This window comes from Diospyros lotus, chromosome 1, assembly GCF_014633365.1.
Source record: "Diospyros lotus cultivar Yz01 chromosome 1, ASM1463336v1, whole genome shotgun sequence".
In the NCBI taxonomy this organism is placed as follows: domain Eukaryota; kingdom Viridiplantae; phylum Streptophyta; class Magnoliopsida; order Ericales; family Ebenaceae; genus Diospyros; species Diospyros lotus.
Genome location: NC_068338.1, coordinates 12,233,351 through 12,256,699, shown reverse-complemented (window position 1 = coordinate 12,256,699; position 23,349 = coordinate 12,233,351). Strand labels below are relative to the sequence as shown.

The 23,349-nt window shown below is 38.3% G+C and overlaps 1 protein-coding gene across 1 annotated transcript; it reads left to right on the top strand.

Moving 5' to 3' along the window:
* The first annotated feature begins 1,136 nt into the window (after nucleotides 1-1,136).
* Nucleotides 1,137-16,744, top strand: LOC127812956 (zinc finger CCCH domain-containing protein 14-like). The gene is made up of 3 exons (XM_052353579.1): nucleotides 1,137-1,375; nucleotides 2,532-2,592; nucleotides 15,574-16,744. The coding sequence occupies exons 1-3, from the start codon at nucleotides 1,294-1,296 to the stop codon at nucleotides 16,325-16,327; spliced, it is 897 nt and encodes a 298-aa protein (XP_052209539.1). The 5' UTR covers nucleotides 1,137-1,293; the 3' UTR covers nucleotides 16,328-16,744.
* Nucleotides 16,745-23,349: the final 6,605 nt, after the last annotated feature.

The window sequence follows — 23,349 nt, the reverse complement described above, 5'->3', positions numbered from 1 at the left end:
AATTGAACTTGAAGAGACAATTGAGAGAGCAGGTCTATAGGTGGGTTGGTTGCATAGGTAGAGGCGCAACATGATCATGATTGCGTACAAGGCTACAAGCAATGTAACACAGAAACGAATTGTCAACGAATTTTTTCAATTGAATATTTGAAAAATTCATTTATGTTTGTTTTAAACTTTTTAATCTTAAAAATCATGTATTATTCCAAACCTTTCAAATAAATGCACGTATACTACTTTTTAAAAAATATGGAATAATTCGTAAATTCAATCTATCCGGTAGCTAGAGCTCTCTAATCTACCTGGTAGCTAGTCTTTCACTTTATTTGGTTGCCAGCTCTTCAATCTAGTCGAGAGCCCGTCGTTCATTTTACTTGGTAAGTAGCCTCTTGTGTATCTACTTTTCCTAGACAGTGGAAATACCTATACATTTATCCCACAAGCGGACATCCGATGGTTGATTGCATCGCTCTATTGTGACCAAAGCATTCTCATGGTATAAATTTTAATTGTTGTATTTTGACAACAATACATGTAATTTCAAGTATATGAACATTAATTTTTTATCGTTTCATTGTCCTATTCTATTTTCGTAGCTTTTGATTTTTCTTTCAATTGACTGAATTTGCAATGTCAGATTTGTTTATTGAAGTCTAAGAAGGGCTACTAAACTTACAGTAATGTTTGCATATTTGTTTTTGTCCAACATATGGTACCTAATTTTTTATTTTAATTATTTTTCTCTACTTCGTAGATAAATATTATAAATAATAAATGCTTACTTTTATATAAATTTAACGGTATGAATATATATTTTTTTGGGGGGGTAAGTTAACGGTATGAATGTTGATGAATATATATTATTCAATCACAATATAATTAAAAGTATTCATTAAAAATTCAATATATTACCTAATGTATTAAAAATATCCGTTTGAAGAAAGAAATATGAAAATTTAGAGGTATATGGGGTCTGGAATCGGACGGTTCCGAATCGTCCAAGTAGACAGAAGCTTACGTCACTCCACGTAGCACGTAAAATCTAGCTAGCTTTTGGAAACTGGACCCGCATTTGTTTGTTCACTCGCTCGCTCTCTCTCTCTCTCTCGATATCTCTCTCTCTTTCCCTCTTTCTTCTTAGAACCCTAGATCTCTCTCAAATTCGATCCATCTGCTACCTCTCTCGAGGGGTCTCTACGTTCTCTCGGGCGGATATTATCGATTGTTCTTTCTCTAGTCCTTCTCCGCGGCTCGCCTTTTCCCTACCTAAACTCGATCTCTTCGCTGGTTTCAATGGAGTTCGGAGCTGCTCGAAAGAGAGGGAGGCCAGACGCTGCTTTCAACGGCAATGCGGGTTTCAAGAAATCGAAGCAAGGTACTCCCTTTTTACATTGCCCTTTTCTCACTCTGTTTGCCTAAATTTCTCGGCGTATCTGATGTGCACTCATTTCTTGAATACTTGTTTGGGCTGTTTGTGATGTCCATATAGATGTCTCTTAGTCTTGTTACATTTTTTTGAGTGTTTTTCACGACTCTTGATCTTTGTACTTCTCTTTGAGTATTTTTTTTTCCGAATTAAATTTGAACCTGTCTCTGGCATGAAGGATTTTAGAGATTCGGCATCTGGTCGCTCTGGTTTAGGCCTTGTTGCTTCTTTATAATCGTTTGCTAGTTCTGCTGAGTTTTTCTAGCTGCTGGTAGCGTTCCTATCTGGCGACTGTCACTCACACTCTTAATTACAGTTCTGTTTATGTTGGAAATGAGTGTTGGGTGTTTTGTTTGTTTTAAGCTGCTCTTTTTTGTTGATTGCTGATTTTAGTCGTTTGTTCCTTTCATGCCGGTTTGTTAAATAATTTGCATAGTCTATTATGGTGGCATTTTCATTAAGATTGTGCCTTAGGGAAATTGTGGGTTTGTTATCAATATTTCGTTCAGGACTTCGATCTGTTTGTCTTGGTCTATATACAAAAGGTCCAAAGTAAATATTTCAAAAGGATATGCATAGAATAGTTGATAACTGGATCTCAAAATGCCTAAACTTTTTTCCCCAATGTCTCGGTGAGTTTTGTTAACTTTGGGACAAAAAGATAATTAGAATAATCTATTTCTGATTTATGTTATTTCTCTTGGAAGAAAAAAAAATAATTAATTTGGAATTTTATTTTCTTTTCGTCCTTGAAACAATTAAGAATTTAAGTGTGGTTAGGTCATTTCTGAGAACAATTGAAGACTTATTATGTACTTGTCGAATTATAAAATTGATCTGTCAAATAATAATGCATTGAGATCCGCAGTGGAGCTCTCCTAGAACTATTTTACTGAATGTAATAGACCTTTGTTAATGGTAGGTCTTCTATGTTGCTTCAAATAAGTGTGTGTATATATATATATATTGGATGTCTTTAATATGGAAGAGTCATGTTGATAGTGATAAAAATATCGCTAAGGTGGCCCATGGATATTATGCAAATTCCAAGATTAAAAACTTACTGGAATTTTAACTGAGAAAGATAATTAATGTTCTGCAACAGACATGGAGTTCTTTCCTACTGGTATAGGCAGCAAATCCAAGCCTTGCACAAAGTTTTTCAGGTTCAAATCCTAACTCATCTAAAATAAGTACTTTCAATGCTATTTATACTATTGTTAATGTTTATACAGATTGTAAGAAAAAATTCTCTGTACAATCATTGCACCTAAAAGTAGTGTGATTTGGACTAATGAATTGGGTGTCTCTAAAGTTGTGATACAGGTCATGCACTTCATTTAAACATGATAATGAGGACTATTGGGAAGAACTGCTTGATTTTGTGAGATTACTGATGTGTTGATTACTTGCTATACTATTTATTGTCCAGAAGAAGCTGGCTGCAATATAAACTCACAGTTGCACACATTACTTGCTAGACTATCAGAGCTGGGAAAGAAAGCTGACCTGAATTTGAAACTTGAGCACTCTAGCCAAATTCGTTCACCCCGTATACAATTGGTCTATTATATTCATGGTTGTCAAAATACAATTTGGATCGTAGGATTTTAAGTTCCTGCTATCTATTTTCAAAGAACTGTTCCTAATTACATGAGGAATGCATTCTTTAGTATCCAGCTGGATTGGAGCTGGATAATTGGATGAAGCCAATCCTACATGGTCCAGTTTTAGCCACTTTTTAAGTTAAGATTTTGCCTTATCCTTTTTGATCACTGAAGGACTGAAAGGACAATTCCTCTAATTGAAAGATTACTCAAAGAAATGGGTTTATTGCACTCATTTTGATCAATCTAAAGCATATTTGAGCTTTGCCTCTTGACTTCTTCTTCGTCTATGGAGCTTCCATGCTGCTTCTCTCTTGTTGTCAGCTTCTTCTGTACAGCTTGTGTTGGCTTATATAATTCCTTGTTTATCATGATATTTCTATTACTTCTTCCCAATGTTCCCATGTAATTTAGATTTATTCTTTTATATTTTAGACATCTTATCTCATAAAATTTTTAGACTCAATATTCCTTTCTGAAAAGATTCGATCCAGAAAATAGTTATCCTGATTTTGACACTAGGGTTATATTAATGTGCGGCTATCTCTCAAGCAGCAACCTAGAAAAATTCATTGCATGTTATGCCTAGGGAATAACAAACATTGTGAAGAAAGGTAGAGTGAGGAATGAAAATGTTTTATTTTCTTTTTGTGGAGAGAGATTTGTCAATTACATCATGTCTTCCCATTCTAGGTTGCACGTTGAAAAGGAAATTCGTGGAAGTATATTTTCTTTTTTGATAATTACCTCTTTGAAATACAGTGGAGGAAAATTTTGAGCAGATTCTTACTTGTAGTTTGTGTCGAGATTGAGAATTGGTCCATGATGATGATATTTGATAAGAGTATATCAAAGATCACAGAAAATAAGCAAAAAATGGCAAGCATGCTGGTTCTAAGTTGTGATTTTAATGTGAAAATATCAAGCTGAGATGCATATGGTCTTATGTGTTTTTAATGGAAAAGTACCAATCTATGAGATCGACATGGTTTTATGTCTGTATTTCATTCCTTGTTTTCTACCCATTTTAGGGAAGGAAAGGCTAGTTTTTGTTTTTCATTATTATTATTATTTTCATTTTTATTTCTGTGGTCTGGGTTGGTCCTTGTTGTCAATTGAAATAGAGGGCGAATGAAATTGTGGACATGGATATGACAATTTTGAAAAACAAGGATATGGACTTGACAAGGATATACAAAACAACAATCATAAGCTTTACTCCACTAGGTAGACATGAATTGTTGGTCTGCAACTATCTTGGACATGAGAAGGATATGACAACAAATAATAAATTTTTTGTTAACAACATTTTTGAAAATGGTAACCAAAAAGAACTAAACATATAGAATAGCCATTAATATGATATGAAGATATCATTCAATCAACAATGATATTAATATATAAAAATGTTGAAAACCTGTAGTAAGTTGACTCCATGCTCTCCTTTGGCCATCTGTGAGCTAGTACGGGATTTGTTGAATAGGACTTGGATAGGTTGGGAATGGGGGAAGGGAGCTGGCTTGGGTTTTTGGGAGGCTTACACATTTAAAGAATGCAGTTGGATTTTTTTTTTTTCTTTGTTTTTTTGTTGGGGGGTGGGGAGGAGTTCTTTGAGGATTTAACTCCTTATTCTTTATTACTGGTGGTGGCAGAACTCTCAGAATGTGCTTTCTAGAAATGTGGAATAGGTGCGAGATAGGAAGGAGCTTATAAATTGTAGCATTCAGGGATTTACAAAGAGATCTGATTTTCTTTTCTTGTGAATCTTAAAAATATGACTTAGAACACAAAGGGTTTGAATGCCTGGAAAGAGGGTAATGGAGCAATTTTGAGAGTGAAGGTAGATGTGCTTCTATTCATGAATGATGAGGCAAAGATGGAAATTTGAACCCGAAGCTGTAAGAAGCATTTACTAGTTTTATGGTTTATGGTTGGGTTCATTTGGGTATAATAAATTATGTAGGTAGTTTCCCTTGTCATGGGATTCCAAGTTGATGGAATAGAAAAGTGTGAGATTGGCTCTGTCAATATATGTTTTTCCAGATGCTTGGACAGTGGGCATTTTGATAGTTTTTTTAGTGGTATTGATGGTTCATTGGAGGATGCATTTTGGTGCATTTCTTGGGAGGAGTTGGTGGTGGTTTTTAGATGTGGATGCTCTATTGTGTGTTTTGGTGGACTTTATTTTGATTTCATTCTCTTGAGAGGTTGTGGTGCTATTATCTGTTTTTCTATATAGTATATACAAACTAGCATGTGGAGAAAGAAACCACCTTGAAGGGGCCAAACCCATTCCCTATCATATATTGTGGTAGTCTTTTACCATAAATATATTGTTGTAAGTAAATTTTGGAATTTGGATTTACAGCTGTGGTGGGGATTCTTGTTTATTTTTAATATTTTGGGGAGTGCTTTAAAATTTAAGTTTTTCTTTGGCCGTCCACCATGGTTGTCAAAGGCACACCCCTAGGTGCAAGGTGCAACTCTGTGTGCCTTATCACCGTTGAGGTGCAGCACCATGCTTGATGCGTTGCCTAGGCACACGAGACGGGTGCCTCATGCAAAGCGCAACCCCATCAGGCACATGCCTTGTATATACAAGTGTACTAAAATCCTATTTCTTGTCCATTTGTCATCTTAGATCTTATTTCTTATTCATTTGATTGCATATTCTTGTATATTGGTGAGGCAAACCTAGCAGTGTAAGTTGGAGGTCTGCCGGATGTCCCACTCATTGGAGAACTAATCATGTCTGTGTTCTGCTTCATTCTAATTTCTTTTGCAATTTAGAAGAAACTATTTTTTTGCTATATTGTTTTTCACTGTGTGTTCTACTGTAATTCTTGTCTTTCTTCTAATTTCTGTTGCAATTTAGAAGAAACTAATTGCTAAAGAACAAATGTTTTCATTGTGTGCTCTACTGATATTTTCTCTCTCTTCTAATTTCTCTTGCAATTTAAAAGAAAATAATTGCAAAAGAAACTAATTGCTTAACTGTTTTTGCTGTAATTTTTTCTCTCTCCTAATTGCAAAAGAAATTAGAAGAAACTTGTTGTTTCCTATAATTGTTTTTTTCGTTGTGTTGTGCTATAATTTTCTTCCCTCGGATCTTTTTTTGCAGTTAGAAGAGACTAATTCCAAAGTAAACTAATTGTTTTTCTGCAATAGTATTAGTTGTTACTATGGGGTTGGTTATTTGTCATTTATAATTTTGAGTTTGCATCTACCTCCTTATAGATGGGTACATGTTGAAAAGAATAGTGTATGAGTATTTTATAAGCATTTTGAATTAATGTGTGCCTCATGTGCCTGAGGCTCACTCTTTGCCTTGTGCCTCGCACCTAGGCCCTAAACATTAATTTGCACCTCAGTGTGCCTTGTGCCTTTGACAACTATGCTGCCCCTTGCCTTATTCCCACCGTATGAAGGGTTTAAGTTCATGGGGTACAAAGATCTGTGCCTTTTGCATGGTAGTTGCCCAAAATTCACAACAAAATCTAAGAGCATGTAAGGTTGGGTCATTTTCTTTGCTACACCAACTACTATACAAAATACAGAGAAGCTATACTTGAACAATAAGGCTCTTCTATTTCTTGAAACACCCTATTGTTTTCACTCCAAATGATCCATCAAAGGGCTTGTGTCTTAGTAAAGCACATGTTTTTTCTTTTGGAAATTGTAGCTCTTCTCCAAAATAAACAAACACAAAAAGAGATCCTGACATGTTGAGGGAACTCCCAGGACAATACTAAATTGCCTTAATATGGTCAACAAATTTTCCAGTACTCTCCATATGCAACATTAATATAACCAAACAATTTTGAATTTCCAAGAGTTCATTGAATTGTCAAATTGTCAAAGCAACAAGAAGATGATTAATAGATTTACTCCTTGGGTTGCACACAGAGAACACTAATGAATAAGAAAATTCTGTCTCAAAATCAAATTATCACTAGTCAGAAGCATTGCAATGAATAAATGTTCTAGCAAAGAACATGACCATAGGAGCAGTGAAAGAGTCCACATTAGGGAATAAAGCCTCTATATGATTCACTGAAACTTCTAAAAGAAGGTCACCTCAAAATGACTAGGCTTGCAAAAATTTCAACTTATCCACATTGTCTCTCTCTCTGAAACAAGGAAATGAATATAGGAGATCTAGAAGCTCCACTTAACTCTCAGCATTGCAATTAATTAATGGCTGACAAAATTCAGTTTCCTCCAACACTTGGGGCCTTAAAATTTAGCTGTTCGGTTGTGGCAAAAAAACTTCTTTTAATTTTAAACAGTCATTTCGATGTTGATTCAAAAACTTATTCTCTTTCCTTATTCCCACTTTAAAATAGATATCTTTCATCTTCTAGCCTACACTAGACAAAATTCCATTGTAGCCTAAAGCGGGGACATAAAGTAGGTAAGAAGGCTATACAAAAGGTTAGCACCTTTTGGATAGATGTTCTCTTTTCCAACCCATGCCTGTGGCTATGAAGCCTCTCTGTGTCAGAAGGTTAGCTAACTTTGAACTAAACTGATCTGGAATGATTTCGGTCTTTTGGACCTACCATGGTATGGAATGAACTAGGTTCAGATTTATTTTTCTAATAGAGCACTGAACTGAACTGATCTGGAGGTTTCAGTCTTTTGGACTTACCGTGGTATGGGATGGACTGGGTTCAACTTTATTGTTTGGGACTAATGGTTTAGTTTTGAGCTTGTCTGAATTGCCGTCTCCTTGTTTTGATGAACTTGTTCAATCCTATAACAAGCCAAAGATATATCAATCAAAAACAAGTCTTTTAACATTCTGATAAGTCATCAAGAAGAGTGTAATATTGTTTATAGTGTGAGTTATGCATAATAAAAATCTCTGTAGAATATGATTGGCTTTTGCTTAATGCTTGGTCAGTTCTGGTTCTATTCATATTTCCTGGTTTGTTTGCGATCTGGGTCGTGCTTGTGTGGATACAAGAACAGAATAGCTCTCCTTTTGATTTGGTTAGTTTACACCTTGATTGAAACTATCTCCTAATGTTGAACTCAATAGAAGCATTCTAGTTGGAATTATCTAGTACTTGGCTCTCCCTGTCCATTTGTGCACTCTACTAAGTACTACATCCTGAATTTAAATTACAGTTGTAGGAGAAATCCTAAAGACGAGTAGGATAATTGATATGGACCTTGTGTCTCATTATGGAAGATGTCCTATGAGATTGAATTCTATCCTCCTTGATTCTCAGACTAGGGACTTCCTCAAAGCACCGAGGACACAAAAATCATGTTACTGTTGTCTTGAAGATGGCTGAAAGATTGTCGTACCATTGCATACAAATAAGGCACAGGCAAAGAAGAGATGTAGCTCATTTTAAAATTTTAATAGAAGACCCTGTGTAAGCAGTGAAATATATGGATCTAAATGAGGATATGACAAAAGACAGAAATACATGGAAGTCTAGAATTCATGTAGCCGACTCCACAGTGGGATAAAGGCTGGATATGTTGTTGTTGTTGTTACCCTGTGTAAGCAGTCCCATCTGTCATTATGCCTTCTATAACCAAGATACAAAACAAAGTAGAAAAAGTGGAACCCTTTTGATGACCCTCTGGAAGACTGAAGCAAATTCACTGATGCCCACCACATATGTTCGAACTTTTTTTTGAAAAGAGAGCAAATATATCACACGTAATATTTTCTCTAATCATGTCCATGAGCCTTGCTGAAAGGTGGGAGCTAATGACACCATGCATGGACATGCAGTCTTATTTCTGTTATGAGATTTTGGAGCCCCAGATACTTCCTCTGAATCTCCATGATACCTCCCCCCCCATAGATTATTGGACTCAAAAGGGCTTCATGGCCTCCTAATTCCTTGATGAACAATATTTAATAAAACAATGATCCCATACAGGTCTGATCTCCCAATTGTTTGGAGCTTATGAAGAAAAAGTTGATAAACTTGCACTTCCTCACTGTTCTCCCTTCACGCCACTATCTTTTTGATTTGTAGTTAATATTTTGAGCATATTGGGTTCTGTTTTCCAGTGGTTTACTTCTTGTGGGCAAGATCATGTATATGGTTATAACCATAAACCAATGTGGAATGGAATTTCTACCTACACCTAATGGGAAAAGGTGACATGCTCTGAACTGAAGCATTTTGTATTGCTAGGATGGCTAACAGTGGGATTGTGAGGTTAAGGTTGATGACCAAGCAGAGCTAGTAGGTTGTCAAATAATATTTCTGTCGTATATACCATTTTATTTATATTGTTGAAAGGACAACCTTATATCTGGAATCATCTGCAGCATTTTTAATGTTAGTAGAAATTTATCAAATTGGAACTAGGGGTCTTGTTGAGATGATTGATTGATGGATGGCCTGCAGAAGAATGAGTTAGGTACACATTTCAGGCATGATAAGTTGGATGATATGCTTTGGTCATGTGATTGATGACTTATTTGCACATTTAGCACAAATTGCAACTGTTTAAAGACAAGTCTGGCGTTATCCAAGACTGCAAGCATAAACAAATTATGGAGTGCGATGAAACCTAGAAACATGGCCCTTTATGATTTATGCAACTGAGCTTATCTATTATGTATAAAGGTCAAGGGGTAAGTTTAGGAGTAGTGTATAATGATTTATGCATTTGACTTTCTATTATTACTGTTGTTTTTGTTGTTATCATTATTATTATTATCATCACCACAAATAGGCTACATTACAAGAGAAGACAAGCGTGTTATTCTAAAAATCCTGAATTTGAAAGCTTTCCTTTTGTCCATAACTTACACCTACCCTAATTGATCTTTAATAAGCCTGGTTGTTTTGGGAATGTGAAAGCAATTATGTGTTGTGTTCTAGTCCTTGGATGCTACTGAATTACTCTTAAGAATTTCTGGACACATAGCAACCATAACTTCAGGTTGCCAAAATTTATTGGGAAACAACCTTTTTGCAAAGCAAGGGTAAAGTTATTAGTTATGTATAAAGATAATCCTCCCCCAGCTCTCACATAGTGGGGACATCCTTTTTCAGGATAAAGGAAGTTCACCGTTGGTAAAACTTAGCTCAAGTGTAACTATTTAATTGATATGGTTATTGTGTTTGTCTTTTTTTTACTCGATCAATATGTTTGCAATTTCATTGGATATTTCTAACTGTCTGTTCTTATCTTGCTTCAAGACATGCTGTTTTGATTGTCTTACTTTTGGTTGGTCTTGGTGCTTGTGCTGCTTTGGAAATCTCTGATGTAGTAGAATGTTAGAATTAGTTGTCCTGTTAAATCAGTATTGCTTAGTATGACTATAGTATCAATGGCTGAGACTCAAACGGTAGATTCTCACTATTTTTTATCTATTTATATTATGCCAATTACTGGTTGATAAATGTTCTAATTGTAAATATTGGAATGGGACCTGTTATTTGTATGAGTATCTTCTCTCCCAGAGTTGGACTTGCACCTTAAATTAAACCGTGGAACCGTTAACTATAACTTGCAATGCAAACTGAGACATTTGCAGAATTAGAAACCTTTCACAAGTCACTTCTAATCTCCAGAAGGCTATTTGGTATCCTTTTGAAGATTTAATGCTACTCAGTATCAATTTATTAGGCATTGATGACCATGTTATGTTGGATTTAGGTACAAGTATCAGTTGAGGGTGTGTGTCCACGTCTGACCTTCCTAAACCCTTAACCATAGGTGATAGGGATATTTTGATATGTTTTCTATTTTAATTTTAGTAATTAGATTTAGATTAGGTTTTATCTTGTTCTGTTTTGATTTATCATAGTTTTTTAGATGATAGAATTATATTTGATTTAAGTTTAGATAGAGATATTTGATTTAGAGATTAGAATCATATTTTGATTAGTTGTTAGTCTTTTAGACAGGTTTATCTTTTCATTGCCTATAAATAAGGCACATAATATCATCTTCTATTCAGGTTTGGATGATTGAATAATATGATTTTCCCTTCTGCCCCCCCCCCCCCTGGCGGCTTCTTCTTGTAAATCTCTTCTTTTCTTTCCTAGTTCCTGCACTTTTTACTTACTGCATCAATAGGATATACTTTAGCTATGTATCCAAAGTTGGATATGGATACATGGATGTCTTGGTAAATAGTTAGTCTTAGATGCATTGCTTAATATTCTAGAATAAAGTGATATTGTTATCCATGAAAATAAAATGAATTTAGAGTTCGACAAATTTTCATAAGTATAAAAAATGAGCTGCTTTTTCTTCAGACATCATTTCTTAGAGATCCAAGTTTCCAATGTGGGTGACAGGTGCCAGACAGAATTCTCATACCCTTATCTTTTACTAATTTGGTGAATTAGGGGTGCACAAGGGAAACAAAAGAATCCATGTAGCACAGGTTTGCAATAACGTGAATGGCTTAACCAGAAGTGACTGAAGGCAATGTGAATAGCTGGATGATGAGGCTCGAGATAAGTTGATATTAGGATTATTTCATAGGTCATCCTCCCTTTATAGATGAGTGGTGATTACAAATATTGTGATATTGCCCCAAAAATGCTGCAGCAAGTAGCAAAGACAAACGCAGCTGGTGCAGCAGAAATGAACAGAGGAGGTAAGAGAAATTGTCAGGGAGAAGGAACAGCACCAGCCAGAATAAGTAGAAGTGACAACAGAAGGAGTCTGCAGAAAGAAAGAGGACAATATATAGAGAGGAGAATGGAAGAGACAACAGAGGAGGATGGAGAGGATATGAAAATAGAGGGGATAAGAATAACAGATGATAGAGAAAGAGAAAAGGGAAAGGAGAAGAAAAAGGCTGGAAATAAATGAGAATAGAAGAATGAGAAACGAGGATGAAAGTTAACCTCTTCCAAGTATGAAGTCTATTTTGTGTTTCATCAATGAGGCCAATTTATAGGTTTCATGAGATTGTTAAAAAAGAAAAAGGTAATTGAAATATGTGAACAACCTAATACCATTAAAAAAATCCTTCCTTTAATCCTCTAAAACTCTTAATGTAGCAAGAAAAGACCAAAGACTCCCGGTAAAGTTTATATGATTAATACCTGTCTTTACATGGATCTTGTATTATTTTGATTGCATCAAATAGCATGACAATGGAACTTAATGCTCTCCTCCATTGAAAAATGATGTAAATGTTGTGTCAATATCTTTGGACAAATGGGGTATGGCATATTTTTTATATTGAAAAAAAGGTTTATGCTTTATCTTGTCACTAAAAGCAAATTTAGTACTTTCATGTTTGTTTATCCTTGTAATCTTAGGTTGTGTTTTTTTATAGTATGCGGAGAGAAGTTCATGGAAAAGCATCTAACAAATACATGCTGCCAATATTAACTTTTTATAGACATTTGAACTACTGAGCATGCTGTGAATTACTTGAATTGTTTGTGAAGAAAATAAAGTTATTTTTCTTTGTTTTGTTGTTGAGGTTCCTCATTGTTATATTTGTATAGGGGAAATTAGATCTATAACCCATAAGATTAATACCTAATATGTCTTCCTCCATTGGTTCTGGGAATTGCATTTCCTCTGTGGTTTAATATTAGATTTCCCCATTCTGGCTATTCTATTCATTCAATGAAATCTAGCTCATGTCTGAGATTCTTAATTTGACAAGAAGTGCCCATAATAATAAAAGATCTAAGCAACCTTGCTATCCAAACAAATTTCCTGTCTTGCATCAAAATGGGCTGCAGTAGGAAACCAACTTCAACATTTGTATGCCCATGTGCACTCATTTCTCCTCACTGCCCCAAATTTAACATTCTTGGTCTGTCAAAGCTACACAATCACTACTGTCGTAATTTACTACCGCAACACCTGTTCCATTATTCTCTTGCCCCACTCATCTCATCTGTCTACCTGTCCTGCCCCAGTTTTAAGTATTCTGTTCCTTGTGCTGACCATTAGCAGCACTGGGTCACTGGATTTCTGCTCCCTTTGGCTCTTCTGTCAGTTACCAAAACAATTACCCGCCACTTCCAGCAGCACTGTGTCTTTTCCCTTTTTTTTATCCCTCTGTTGATATAGCCCCATGACCATGAGCAACCCACATGATCCCCCCAGTCCCCTGCACTGGCACCAACTCTACCCTTTCCCACCGTAATCACTCATCCACCATCTTTCCTATCCCTTTATGCTGTTGTAGCATTTGCATAAACCGGGAACATCTTATTTCTCCAGTGGATAGAAATTCCTATAGACGTTACCAGCACCAATCCAACCCAACTTAGAAAAGAAGAAAACTCCAATCCTTAGAAAAGGGAGGGAACAACCAATCTGAAACCAATAACTTTACTTTGATGCATTACTTAGACCAATAGCAATTACTTGTTAAGGAAAGCTATTTAGGCCTGTTTGCCTGTGCGGTGAGAAGGCAAAAAGTGCTTCTATCAGAACGAAAGCACTTTTCAGTTTTTTGTGGTGTTTGGCCCAAATTACAGAAGTGCTTTTACTGACAGAGAAAGCTGTTTTTGTTATAAAGTAGAGGCAGAAATTTACAGATTTTTCTGTAAAGCAAAAGTACAAGCAGAAAATAAAATTATTTTGGAAAAATTTACCCCCAATAAACATTTAAAATTGCAACATTATATTTATCAAATATTATTAATCTCATAAACATTTTTGTCAAATGCCCTTTCTGGTAATTTTATTGTTAGAAATACACCTTTTTTAATGATGAGCCAAACACAATAATAACACTGAAAGCGTTTCTCTGATGATCAGGCCAAACATTAAACTGCTTTCCTTTTAAAGTGATTTTTATAAAAGCAATTTTTACAGAAGTGATTATTACAACTGCAGAAATTTCACTGTAATACCAAATGAGCACTTAATAAGTCCTCTCTTTATGAGATTGTTTAGAATTTCTCTTTTCTTGTTTCTATGTATTGTCATGCTCTAGACCACATTCAACACATTTTTACATGTTCACTGATGGGTTTGCCATTTGTGGCTTTTGTAATTCAGTTACTGTGTAGAGAGTAGAAGTTACTTTTTGTTTTTTAAAAAAAAAAGATTACAGTGGCAGTATTAGTGGTGATGGCAATGGTGATAGCTAGGAAGACCGTGGGCCAACATGTGCTTGTTGGGTTGATATGTGGAGATGATGGTGCAGGTGACATTGTGATGGTGGTTCTCAAGAGTGGTTAGTGGTGATGATATGGTGGTAATGTCCTAATGTGCTAGCCGACTGATACTTGGGATGTATTTCATTAAATGACATAGGTGGTACTATATGTTTTTAATAAAGGGAAATGCTATACCCATAAACAAGTTTGACAAACAACTATCACAAATTGATGTGGCAAACGTAAGTTTATAATAGCTCTACCCAAATTCACAATAGTTATATCCAAAATTAACAATAGTTCATAGTAGATTTAGTGTGTAGATTTATTTGTTAATTTTAGGTAGGACTATTATGAATTTGGGTAGGAGCTATTATGAACTTGTGTGTGCCATACCAGTTTGTGAGGGTTGTTTGTCAAACTTGTTTATGGGTATAGCATTTCCCTTTAATAAACAACTCAATGGATACAGCTCCTTTCACTTTTGTTGGGTTGGCAGAGTTGGTGGTGGATTATTAGTGGCCATGGAGGAGACCAAACTATTAACAGAAGTGGGGAGCCTGGTTGTTGGGCTAGTGGCAGGTGGAGTGAATGTTTTGTGCTCTTGGAGGTGCATTTGTCTGAAGTGAATGAAATTTCTTCAATGGATTGATGACTTTTCTTACTGAACCAACTTGGTGTATTTCAGTAATATTTTTATAGGTTTGAGTGTAAGAGGTTCAAATGTCATTTCACTTCTGTTTCTTTCCTCCCTTAGAAACTCCAAAATGTGTGAGTAGACTTCTAGAGCCTCGTGGGCAGTTAATGAGTTCTCCCTTTTGGGATTACGCCCCCTTGTGGGCGCCCCGCCACCTGACCCCTTCAGTGACGAGGAGTAAACCCGGGTATAATCCACCAGCAGCTGCGCTGGGGGAGGATTCGAACCTGAGAACCAGGATTCAATGAGTTCTCCCTTTTGCTACACTTAAAGATGGTGCATGAAACATGGAGGCGAGTTGATTTGTTAAAATAGAAAAGAAAAAACGTGAAGGTGCTGCTGCTGCTTAGATAGAAGAACACAAACTCATTGAATCCTATTTATTGTTGTCATTATTTGAACCAATATTTTCCATCTGGGCTTTGACCCTTGGAAATTTACGGTCCATGTTACTTTTTTTTATCCTTCTATAGTTGACTTATCTGGAAATTACATCTGCTTTTAGTTCATATGAGTTGTTACAAAATCACTATTGGCTTGGGAAGACGTCAATCCTGTATACTAAGGTTATGGGCATGTTTATTATACTCTTCTTCCAGTTTCTTTCCGACCTTTCCCTCATCAGTTGCTGTGGTATCAATACCTTAAATGTGTTGACCAGCTATGTATACTTGAGCAGTAGTTTTATCTTCTGGGACTGGCATGGGCTTTTATTTCTGGCATGTGATCCGGTTCTCATCCATTTGGTCTTTTCTTGGTATGCAGTACTTCAGGTTGCCCATTTGGGGAGGGATGCCATTTTTTGCATTATGTTCCTGGTGGTATTAAAGCTGTGACTCAGATGCTTGGCAGCAATCCTGCTCTTCCATCAGCTCCCAGAAATCTGGTTGCTCCTCCATCCTTTCCAGATGCTCCATCAAACCCCGTCAAGACCCGTATGTGTAACAAATACAACACAGCTGAAGGCTGCAAGTTTGGGGACAAATGCCATTTTGCTCATGGTGAATGGGAGCTTGGCAAGCCAACAATTCCATCGCATGAAGATCCTCATGGCATGGGCCCAATGGGAGGCAGGTTGGGTGGTCGGATGGAGGCACAAGCACCAGGTCTTGCAGCTGCGGCAAGCTTTGGTGCTTCTGCCACTGCTAAGATCAGCGTTGATGCATCACTGGCTGGGGCTATCATTGGCAAGAGCGGTGTAAACTCTAAGCAAATTTGCCGACTGACAGGTGCAAAGCTTTCCATTAGAGAGCACGAGTCGGACCCGAACCTAAGGAACATTGAGCTGGAAGGAACATTCGATCAGATCAAGCAAGCCAGCGCAATGGTTCGGGAGCTCATTGTGAACATTGGTTCAGCGTCTGGACCTCCGGCAAAAAACCCTGGGATGGGAGGCTTTGGTCCTGCAAGCAACTTCAAGACAAAACTGTGCGACAACTTTGCGAAAGGATCTTGTACCTTCGGGGAGAGGTGCCACTTCGCCCATGGAGCAGAAGAGCTGCGGAAGCCGGGAGTGTGAAGCTACTTGAGTTGAGACCTTCGGTCGGCTTGGGTGATGGATGATATTCTGCTTTGCTTTTCTTTTCTTTGCCTTCTTACTTTTGCTGGTTAGGACAGATTTAGATTTTGTTATGTTATGTTTTCAATAGTGGGTTGGTTGGTTGCTTTGTTGGTTTTAATTTTTCGATCCAAATCGAACCGAACCGAACTGGATTGAACCAAACTGAACCGAAGATAGTCTGGCAAAAGAATATGCATGCAGGTGGGAGTTGTTTAGCTTGTTATATTCAGTATTTTGGTGGATTCTAATTTAATTATATTTGAGTACGTACGGAATGTAACTGACACGGGTTAATTCAGGTTGGCATTCCAGAAAGACTCCATATTGCGGAGTGAGGTAGGGTATGTTCGGTGGTCAATAAATGTTATTTTCTTAGTTTTTTTTTTCCAGGAAAAACATTTTTTTTTTCTATTTCTTGCTAGGAGGAAACAATTTTATTTTATACGCAGAAAAATGTCAAATTAGCTCGCAGCCATGAAGCTTAAACTGATCGTTTGTTTGTTTAGTGCAATTATGAAGGAAAGAAATTTTTAAGATCTATTTTGTGCATTGCACTGCCACTTCCTTCTCAGCTCCACCGTGGGATTTGGTGGTGAGTCAGAAAATACGTTTAAAAAACAATAAATTGAGATTTTAAATAAAATAGATATTTAAATATTACATCAACAACAAAAAATTGATTACGCAAAATACACATTCAGGTATAGAGAAACAGAACAATTTGAACAATGGGAGTTGTTGTGGAAAATAATCGGCGGCAAATCCGGAGGTTATAAAATGGGTTTACAATTACAACCGAAAAGGATGGGCCAAGTTATGAAGATGGGTCGAAAAATTAATTCGAGTCAGAGTAGACGAAAAGGGTCAGGACAAAGCCAAGTGGGGTCACGTGCAAGCAATGCAAACCGACGGAGTGGATGGCTCACGTGTGAACAAAACAACCGAGTGACTCTCTCGGTATTAATTAAACGCAGTCTCTCGGTGTGTAAAAGAATACCTGAAGCACTGCAAAAGGCTGGGCTAAATTCGCGTGAAGGCAGGTGGTGTCTCTTGGTGGAATAAACAAAGCATCCACAGTGGCCAAACTCACGGGGTGAACAATCCGCAATTAACCAAAAAAGTGGCAGACATCACAATAACCGAGTGAGTGAGTACACGATGTGCCGATAGCCTATATATTGACGGAGTGAGTGTTAAGGTCCCAAGTGGCAGCAGGCGCACAGGTGAAGGTCACAGCAGGCAGCAGGCACCAGGCAGCAGGCGCATGTGAGGCCACATGGCCGTGCGGCCGCGTAAGGTGGCGCGGGCATGTGTGTGTGGGGCATGCGGGCCCTCCCCCCCCCCCTACAATTGCACAAGCCATGCACGTTACATATGTATAAATTATAATAAATGGACCGTATCAGCCCAACCCTTGGCCCAAGGCCCAAATCTCGACTCTCAGCCCTGGTCCGATCTTGGCCCTAGGCCCGCGGCTTGATCTTGGCCATGCGCTAACCTATAACAGTATCATTGTAACTGCATGATGGGTATTCCCGCGCCTACTCAAAATCTCATTTTCATTAATAGCAGATCATATCTTCATTAATGACGGATCATATCCACATTAATGAGCGTTTTATCGATACCATACTATCATCAGGAAACCCAATCGGCATTGGATATCCAAGTCCCATCACCCTACAAACGCATGCATACATGCAAGAGGATCTCTCATATTTCTATATAAACCAACTCTCTTCAGAGCCAAGGTATGTTCTCTTCTTGAGCCTACTGATACTTTACTCGTTTACTCTCTTATTCACTTGAGTGTCAGAGTGTTTGTAGGTGCCCGCCACCCCCCGATGGATCGATTGCCGGAGTTCATCCCTTGCCGTTGCAAGCCTCGGTCCGACCATTCATTTGGGCTGGAAAGAACATCTAGCGCCCACCATGGGGCCCGGTAAAACTTACCTACCCCATAATCTCACTAGAACCTTTCAAGCCGATCTTATCACCTTCCCATGGTGCGAACTAGAAGCGTCCCCAACCAAGAGCCAGATGCCACCAACCACCCCCCACAAAACCCATCTGTCATGGAGGTCCTCCTCCAGACTGTCCAACAGCTTCAAAACCAAGTTGCTGAGTTAACCCAAAATCAGCAGCCTGACCAACGCAGCGAATGGGTTGACTACGACACAGAGGGTAGTCGCCACCAACACCATCAAGCTACCCATACACCTTCTACACCCTATATTCTTCAAGCCATCTCTTCTCAGAGTTCATCATGGTTGTCCTTTTGCCTTCCCAACACCTTGGAGCCATATGACATCACAACTGATCCTCAGGAGCACCTTACCATGTTCAATGTCGCGATGCTACTGAGTGGAGGTACGGATCCAATCATGTGCCGATCATTTCGCATCATGTTGAAGAAGTTGACCATGTTGTGGTTCTCTTCTTGGAGCCAAACTCCATCCACGACTTCTCCAAGTTAGCCACTCGCTTCCTCACCCATTTTTCTACAAGCTGAGCTCATCGAAAAATACCGGCTAATCTCATTAACTTGAAGTAGACACTCCTAAATAGATTTCATTAGGATGCCATCCAGATCAGGGACCTCAACCTGACGGTTTCCTTGCATGCCATTATGGCTGGGCTGAAAGTAAGCCCCTTCGCCGATTCGCTGGCCCGAAATCCCCCCGCTAACTTGGGCTACATAAATATGGAGGAAACGTTGGTTGCCAGGCATGGAAACACCTAGTCGCAAGCTCGACCACAACTAACCCACCAGCCGAGGCCTCCTACTGAACAATAACGCAATCTCGAGAGAGACTCCAACCGAAGATAAGACAACAAAGACTGCTACAGGGGACTAAGGGAGCTAGCCTTGCTCCTTGTACCACCTTGATTACGCTATGATACCTACACTCCCCTCATGACAAGCCAAGATCGAATTCTCCAAGAGGTTTACAACTTGAGGATAATCCCACTCCCAGACACCTTGGACTAACAACCTTCCTCCGGTAACACCGACATTAGCACGCGATGTGATTATCATTGCATGTTCGAGTACAAAACCGAAGAATGTGTCGCCTTAAAAGACCAGATCGAGCACTTGGTCAGAGAAGGCCACTATAACATCCCGCATTGAGTGATAGGAAGAACCATATCAACTTTTCCAGATGAACCTACGCAAACTTCCCAAGGGTCACCAATCCTTGAGCTACCCTAGATGAAGCACGTTAAACCCGGGAGTTCTTTATCCACATTTAGCCCAAAAAGTATCTAGCTGGTGTTGTTTCCTTCCTTAATATCCTTGATATATACTAGATTCTCTAGAGTTCCTTCTTGGACTTGACCTTGGGCTCTCGGGTTATTACAGCCACCTCCACCAATACACTTACAGAATAGATTGAAAACAATCCCCACAAGGCAATTCGGACAGGCAAAGGAGCCACAGCCCCTAGAGGCGACCGCGAGCTGACGAAAGGTAGAATGTTGGATCGCCCCCAAACAATCAGATAACTAGTGTCATTGACACCATTTTTGAAGGGTTCATGAGAAGAGGAGATTCGATCTCAGCAAGAAAGTGACACCTCCGAGCGCTAATGTTAATAAACAATGTCGAGAGGAAGCCAAAAAGGATAGCCCAATACCTCGCGATCTCCTTCACTGACAAGGACTTCGAGGCGATTGATCAGAACCTTGATGACCCCATGGTAGTCTCGGTCATCGATGCCAATTTTCTAGTAAGGAAAGTCCTCGTCGACCAAGGAAGCTCGATTGACTTGCTATATCTGTCGACCTTAAGAAGGATGGGAATCCCAGAAGAAGATTTGAAGTCATTCCACGAGATTCTAATAAGCTTTTCTGGGGAACAGGTAGGAGTCAAGGGGTACGTCGATATGCTGACTTCATTTGGAATGACCCTTCTCGTCAAGACAATCAATATTCGATATCTAGTCATTGACTGTTAGACACCGTGCAACACACTCCTTGGTCGCTCGTCTCTCAATGTCTTGGGTGCAGTTGTATCAACTCCCCACCTGGCTATGAAGTTCCCAGTATCAGTTATTGAGGTCAGAGTTGTTCAAGCTGACCAGAAAGAAGCCTGACAGTGTTACCACGACAACCTCAAGGCTTAAAACCCTGGACCTAACAAGGATGATGAGGGAAACTGACCTTTTCATAGCAGTAGTCAAGCCGCAGGCACTACTAGCCAGGTTTCGTGTAATACCCCGTGTTATTAGTGTTAGAATATAAGGAAGGTTGTTAGAAACTTCAGAAAAAGTGCCCTTGAGATAAGTGGATCTATGGGAATAATGGTACATTCGAAGAGGGGCATTTTGGTAAATTAGGTAGTGAGATCCAATAAAGGGTAAATGAGAAATTTGGAAAGTATTCCTTGTGGGAATGATAATTTGTGGTGAATTATTCTCATTTGTGCATTTGTGTGGAGTTTGATGAGATTGTTAATTCCTAATAGCATTTTGGTAATTTGAAGTATAATTCCATGAGGGAATTAAATTATCAAAGAGGAAAATTAATTATAATTCCTTTATATGTGAGAAGAAATATATTTTTCCTAAAATGGGGAATAAATGTGGTGAAGCCACATGAATGGCTTGGATTAAAGCTTGGAAGCAAAGGGTGGTGTCTAAGAGTGACATTTGACAAGCTAATGTCCAAGAGAATTGAGAGATTAAAATAAAGGAAAAAGGAATTAGTCTTTCAAGTGATGGTTTGAAAATGGTCTTAATTAAATAAATGGGAAGGAATTGATAAATCGAAGAAAATCTAAGGGTAGAGAATTAGTCTTGAGATGAGATTTTATCCAATGGCTCTCATTCATTCTAGAAAGTTGGCATGGATTGCCAACATGATTAAGTTTTTAATTAAAAAGAAAAGAATGGGTGGATGAGATTATTTTGGAAAGGAAATCAATGGCTAAGATTAATTCTTCTTTTAGGAAAGGATTGTGCTTTCTTGGATGGTGAGCATTAAGTCTCTCAATTCCCATGCATGGTTGAGATTAAAGCCCTTTAAAGCACATAAATTGTGCTTGTTGTGGAGGGTGTAGATTTAACCTAGTATCAAGAAGATCTAATGGCCAAGATTTAGTCTTGGAATGGGTTTGGATTAGTGAATAAGTGAAGGAAATGGAAAAGAAAGAAAGAGAGAAGGACGGAAACTTCAAGAGGGAAGAGATTGGGAGAAGTCTTCTGTGAAGGTAAAGGGAAAGAAAAGAAGAAAGCAAGGTAAGTTTCATGCTTCTCTTCATCTTTGATGTCATCTTAGAAGGAAAAGTCTAATTTTAAGAATTTTTCTTAGATGGTAAGCAAGTTTTTGGCAAGGGTTTCTCTCTTGAAGTTAAAGATTTGAAGAATCTAACAAGAAAGGTAAGGGATGCCCCAAGAGTGGTGGTTTTGCATGCATTTGTAAATGTTTTTCTTTATGAGTTGTACGTAGTGGTTAACACTTGCATGATATGAGTTCTAATGTACCTATGGAGGACTAGTGTGTGGGAAGGGTTGGTTGATGCCTTAACCTATGGAGGTTATGAGGGCATGGAAGACTACCCATGATGCATTGTATTTTTGCATTGCATGTTCTCTCATGCTTCATTTACTTATGCATTGCACCCTTACTGAGCTTTATAGCTCATGAGGTTTCATCCTCACCTTGTAGGTCTTTTATGAGCCAAGAGAAAAAGGGGAGTTGCAAGCTTATGGTGAATTTTTGTTAGTTTTATGGCTTGTTGAAGCCTAAAGCATGTGTTGTAATTTTTGGTTTATGTATGTTGTATAAGTGTGGTGTGTTGCCATGTGTATTTGGGCTAGACCCTCATTGTTTATATTGGTGGCTCAAATGAATCAAATTTTTGTGAGGCTTTCAAGGCCAAAGAGTTGTGGTGGGGGGGTGCAAAATGACAAGATTTTAGATGTATATTTGTGGGATTTTAGATGTATATTTGTGGTATTTTAATTCTGGAAAATTTGGGCTAAGAAGCCTAAAAAAAAAAAAGAAAAAGTGGTGAAGGCGGGTGGTAGCAGCAGGGGCCACCAGGGGGCCACAGCAGGCAGCATGTAAGGCCCAACACGCAGGGGTGCGAGCCCAGGGCACGCTAGCAGGCCCCGCGAGCCAATTTTTTTTTTTTTAAATCTTGGAAAATATGGATTTTGGGGCATTTTGAATTAATTTTGGGTCTTAGAGGAATTTTCAAAATTAAAGGGATATTTCGGACATTTTTGGAGAAAATGCTAGATTTTTGGAAGGTTAAAATATTTGAGTTTTTTCTCGAAACTGGAAAAATTGTTGGCTTATTTTGGAATTTTAAATTATATGGAGCTCGATGGAATATTGGAAAAGAAGAAGTGTCCTGCTAAGCTTGGGGACCCTGAAGAGTCTCTTGGGATAAGAGTCCCTCGGGGCTTGCAAAGAGTTCCTGGGATGGTAGAGCCTTATACCCTGCATAGCTTGAAAACTCCCCTAGAGTTTTTTGGACCCAACTCACCTGGTGGCTTCGAAGAATCTTTGGACCCACCCGGAGATACTCATTGGGGCCTTTTTACCCCAAATATACCTCTAGGCCCTCTCGCCTCACCCGATGCATCATCCCAAAGAGTTTAAAGATTCTCATCCATGGACCCTAACAAATGTCTATAAATACCTGCCTACTCCTAGGAAAATAGATCATTTTGGAACCTCGCTCAACTCACAGTCTCTCTTTAAAACCTTAAACCCGAAGACTTAGACTCTAAACCACAGATAAGTCATTGGGAACCTACTCCTCTAAAGACCCATACCTCATACATCAATATTTAGCATTTTTCATACATCCACATTATACTTCAAGACATTTATGTCTGACTTAGGAATCAGAGGGCCCGCATGGGGAAGATCCCTGTGTGCCTTTTGAATGCTTTTGTGATTGCAAACTCAGTTTGGGTAGCAACACCCAAAGACTAACCATAGTTTTCCCCTGAAGACTCTTTGGG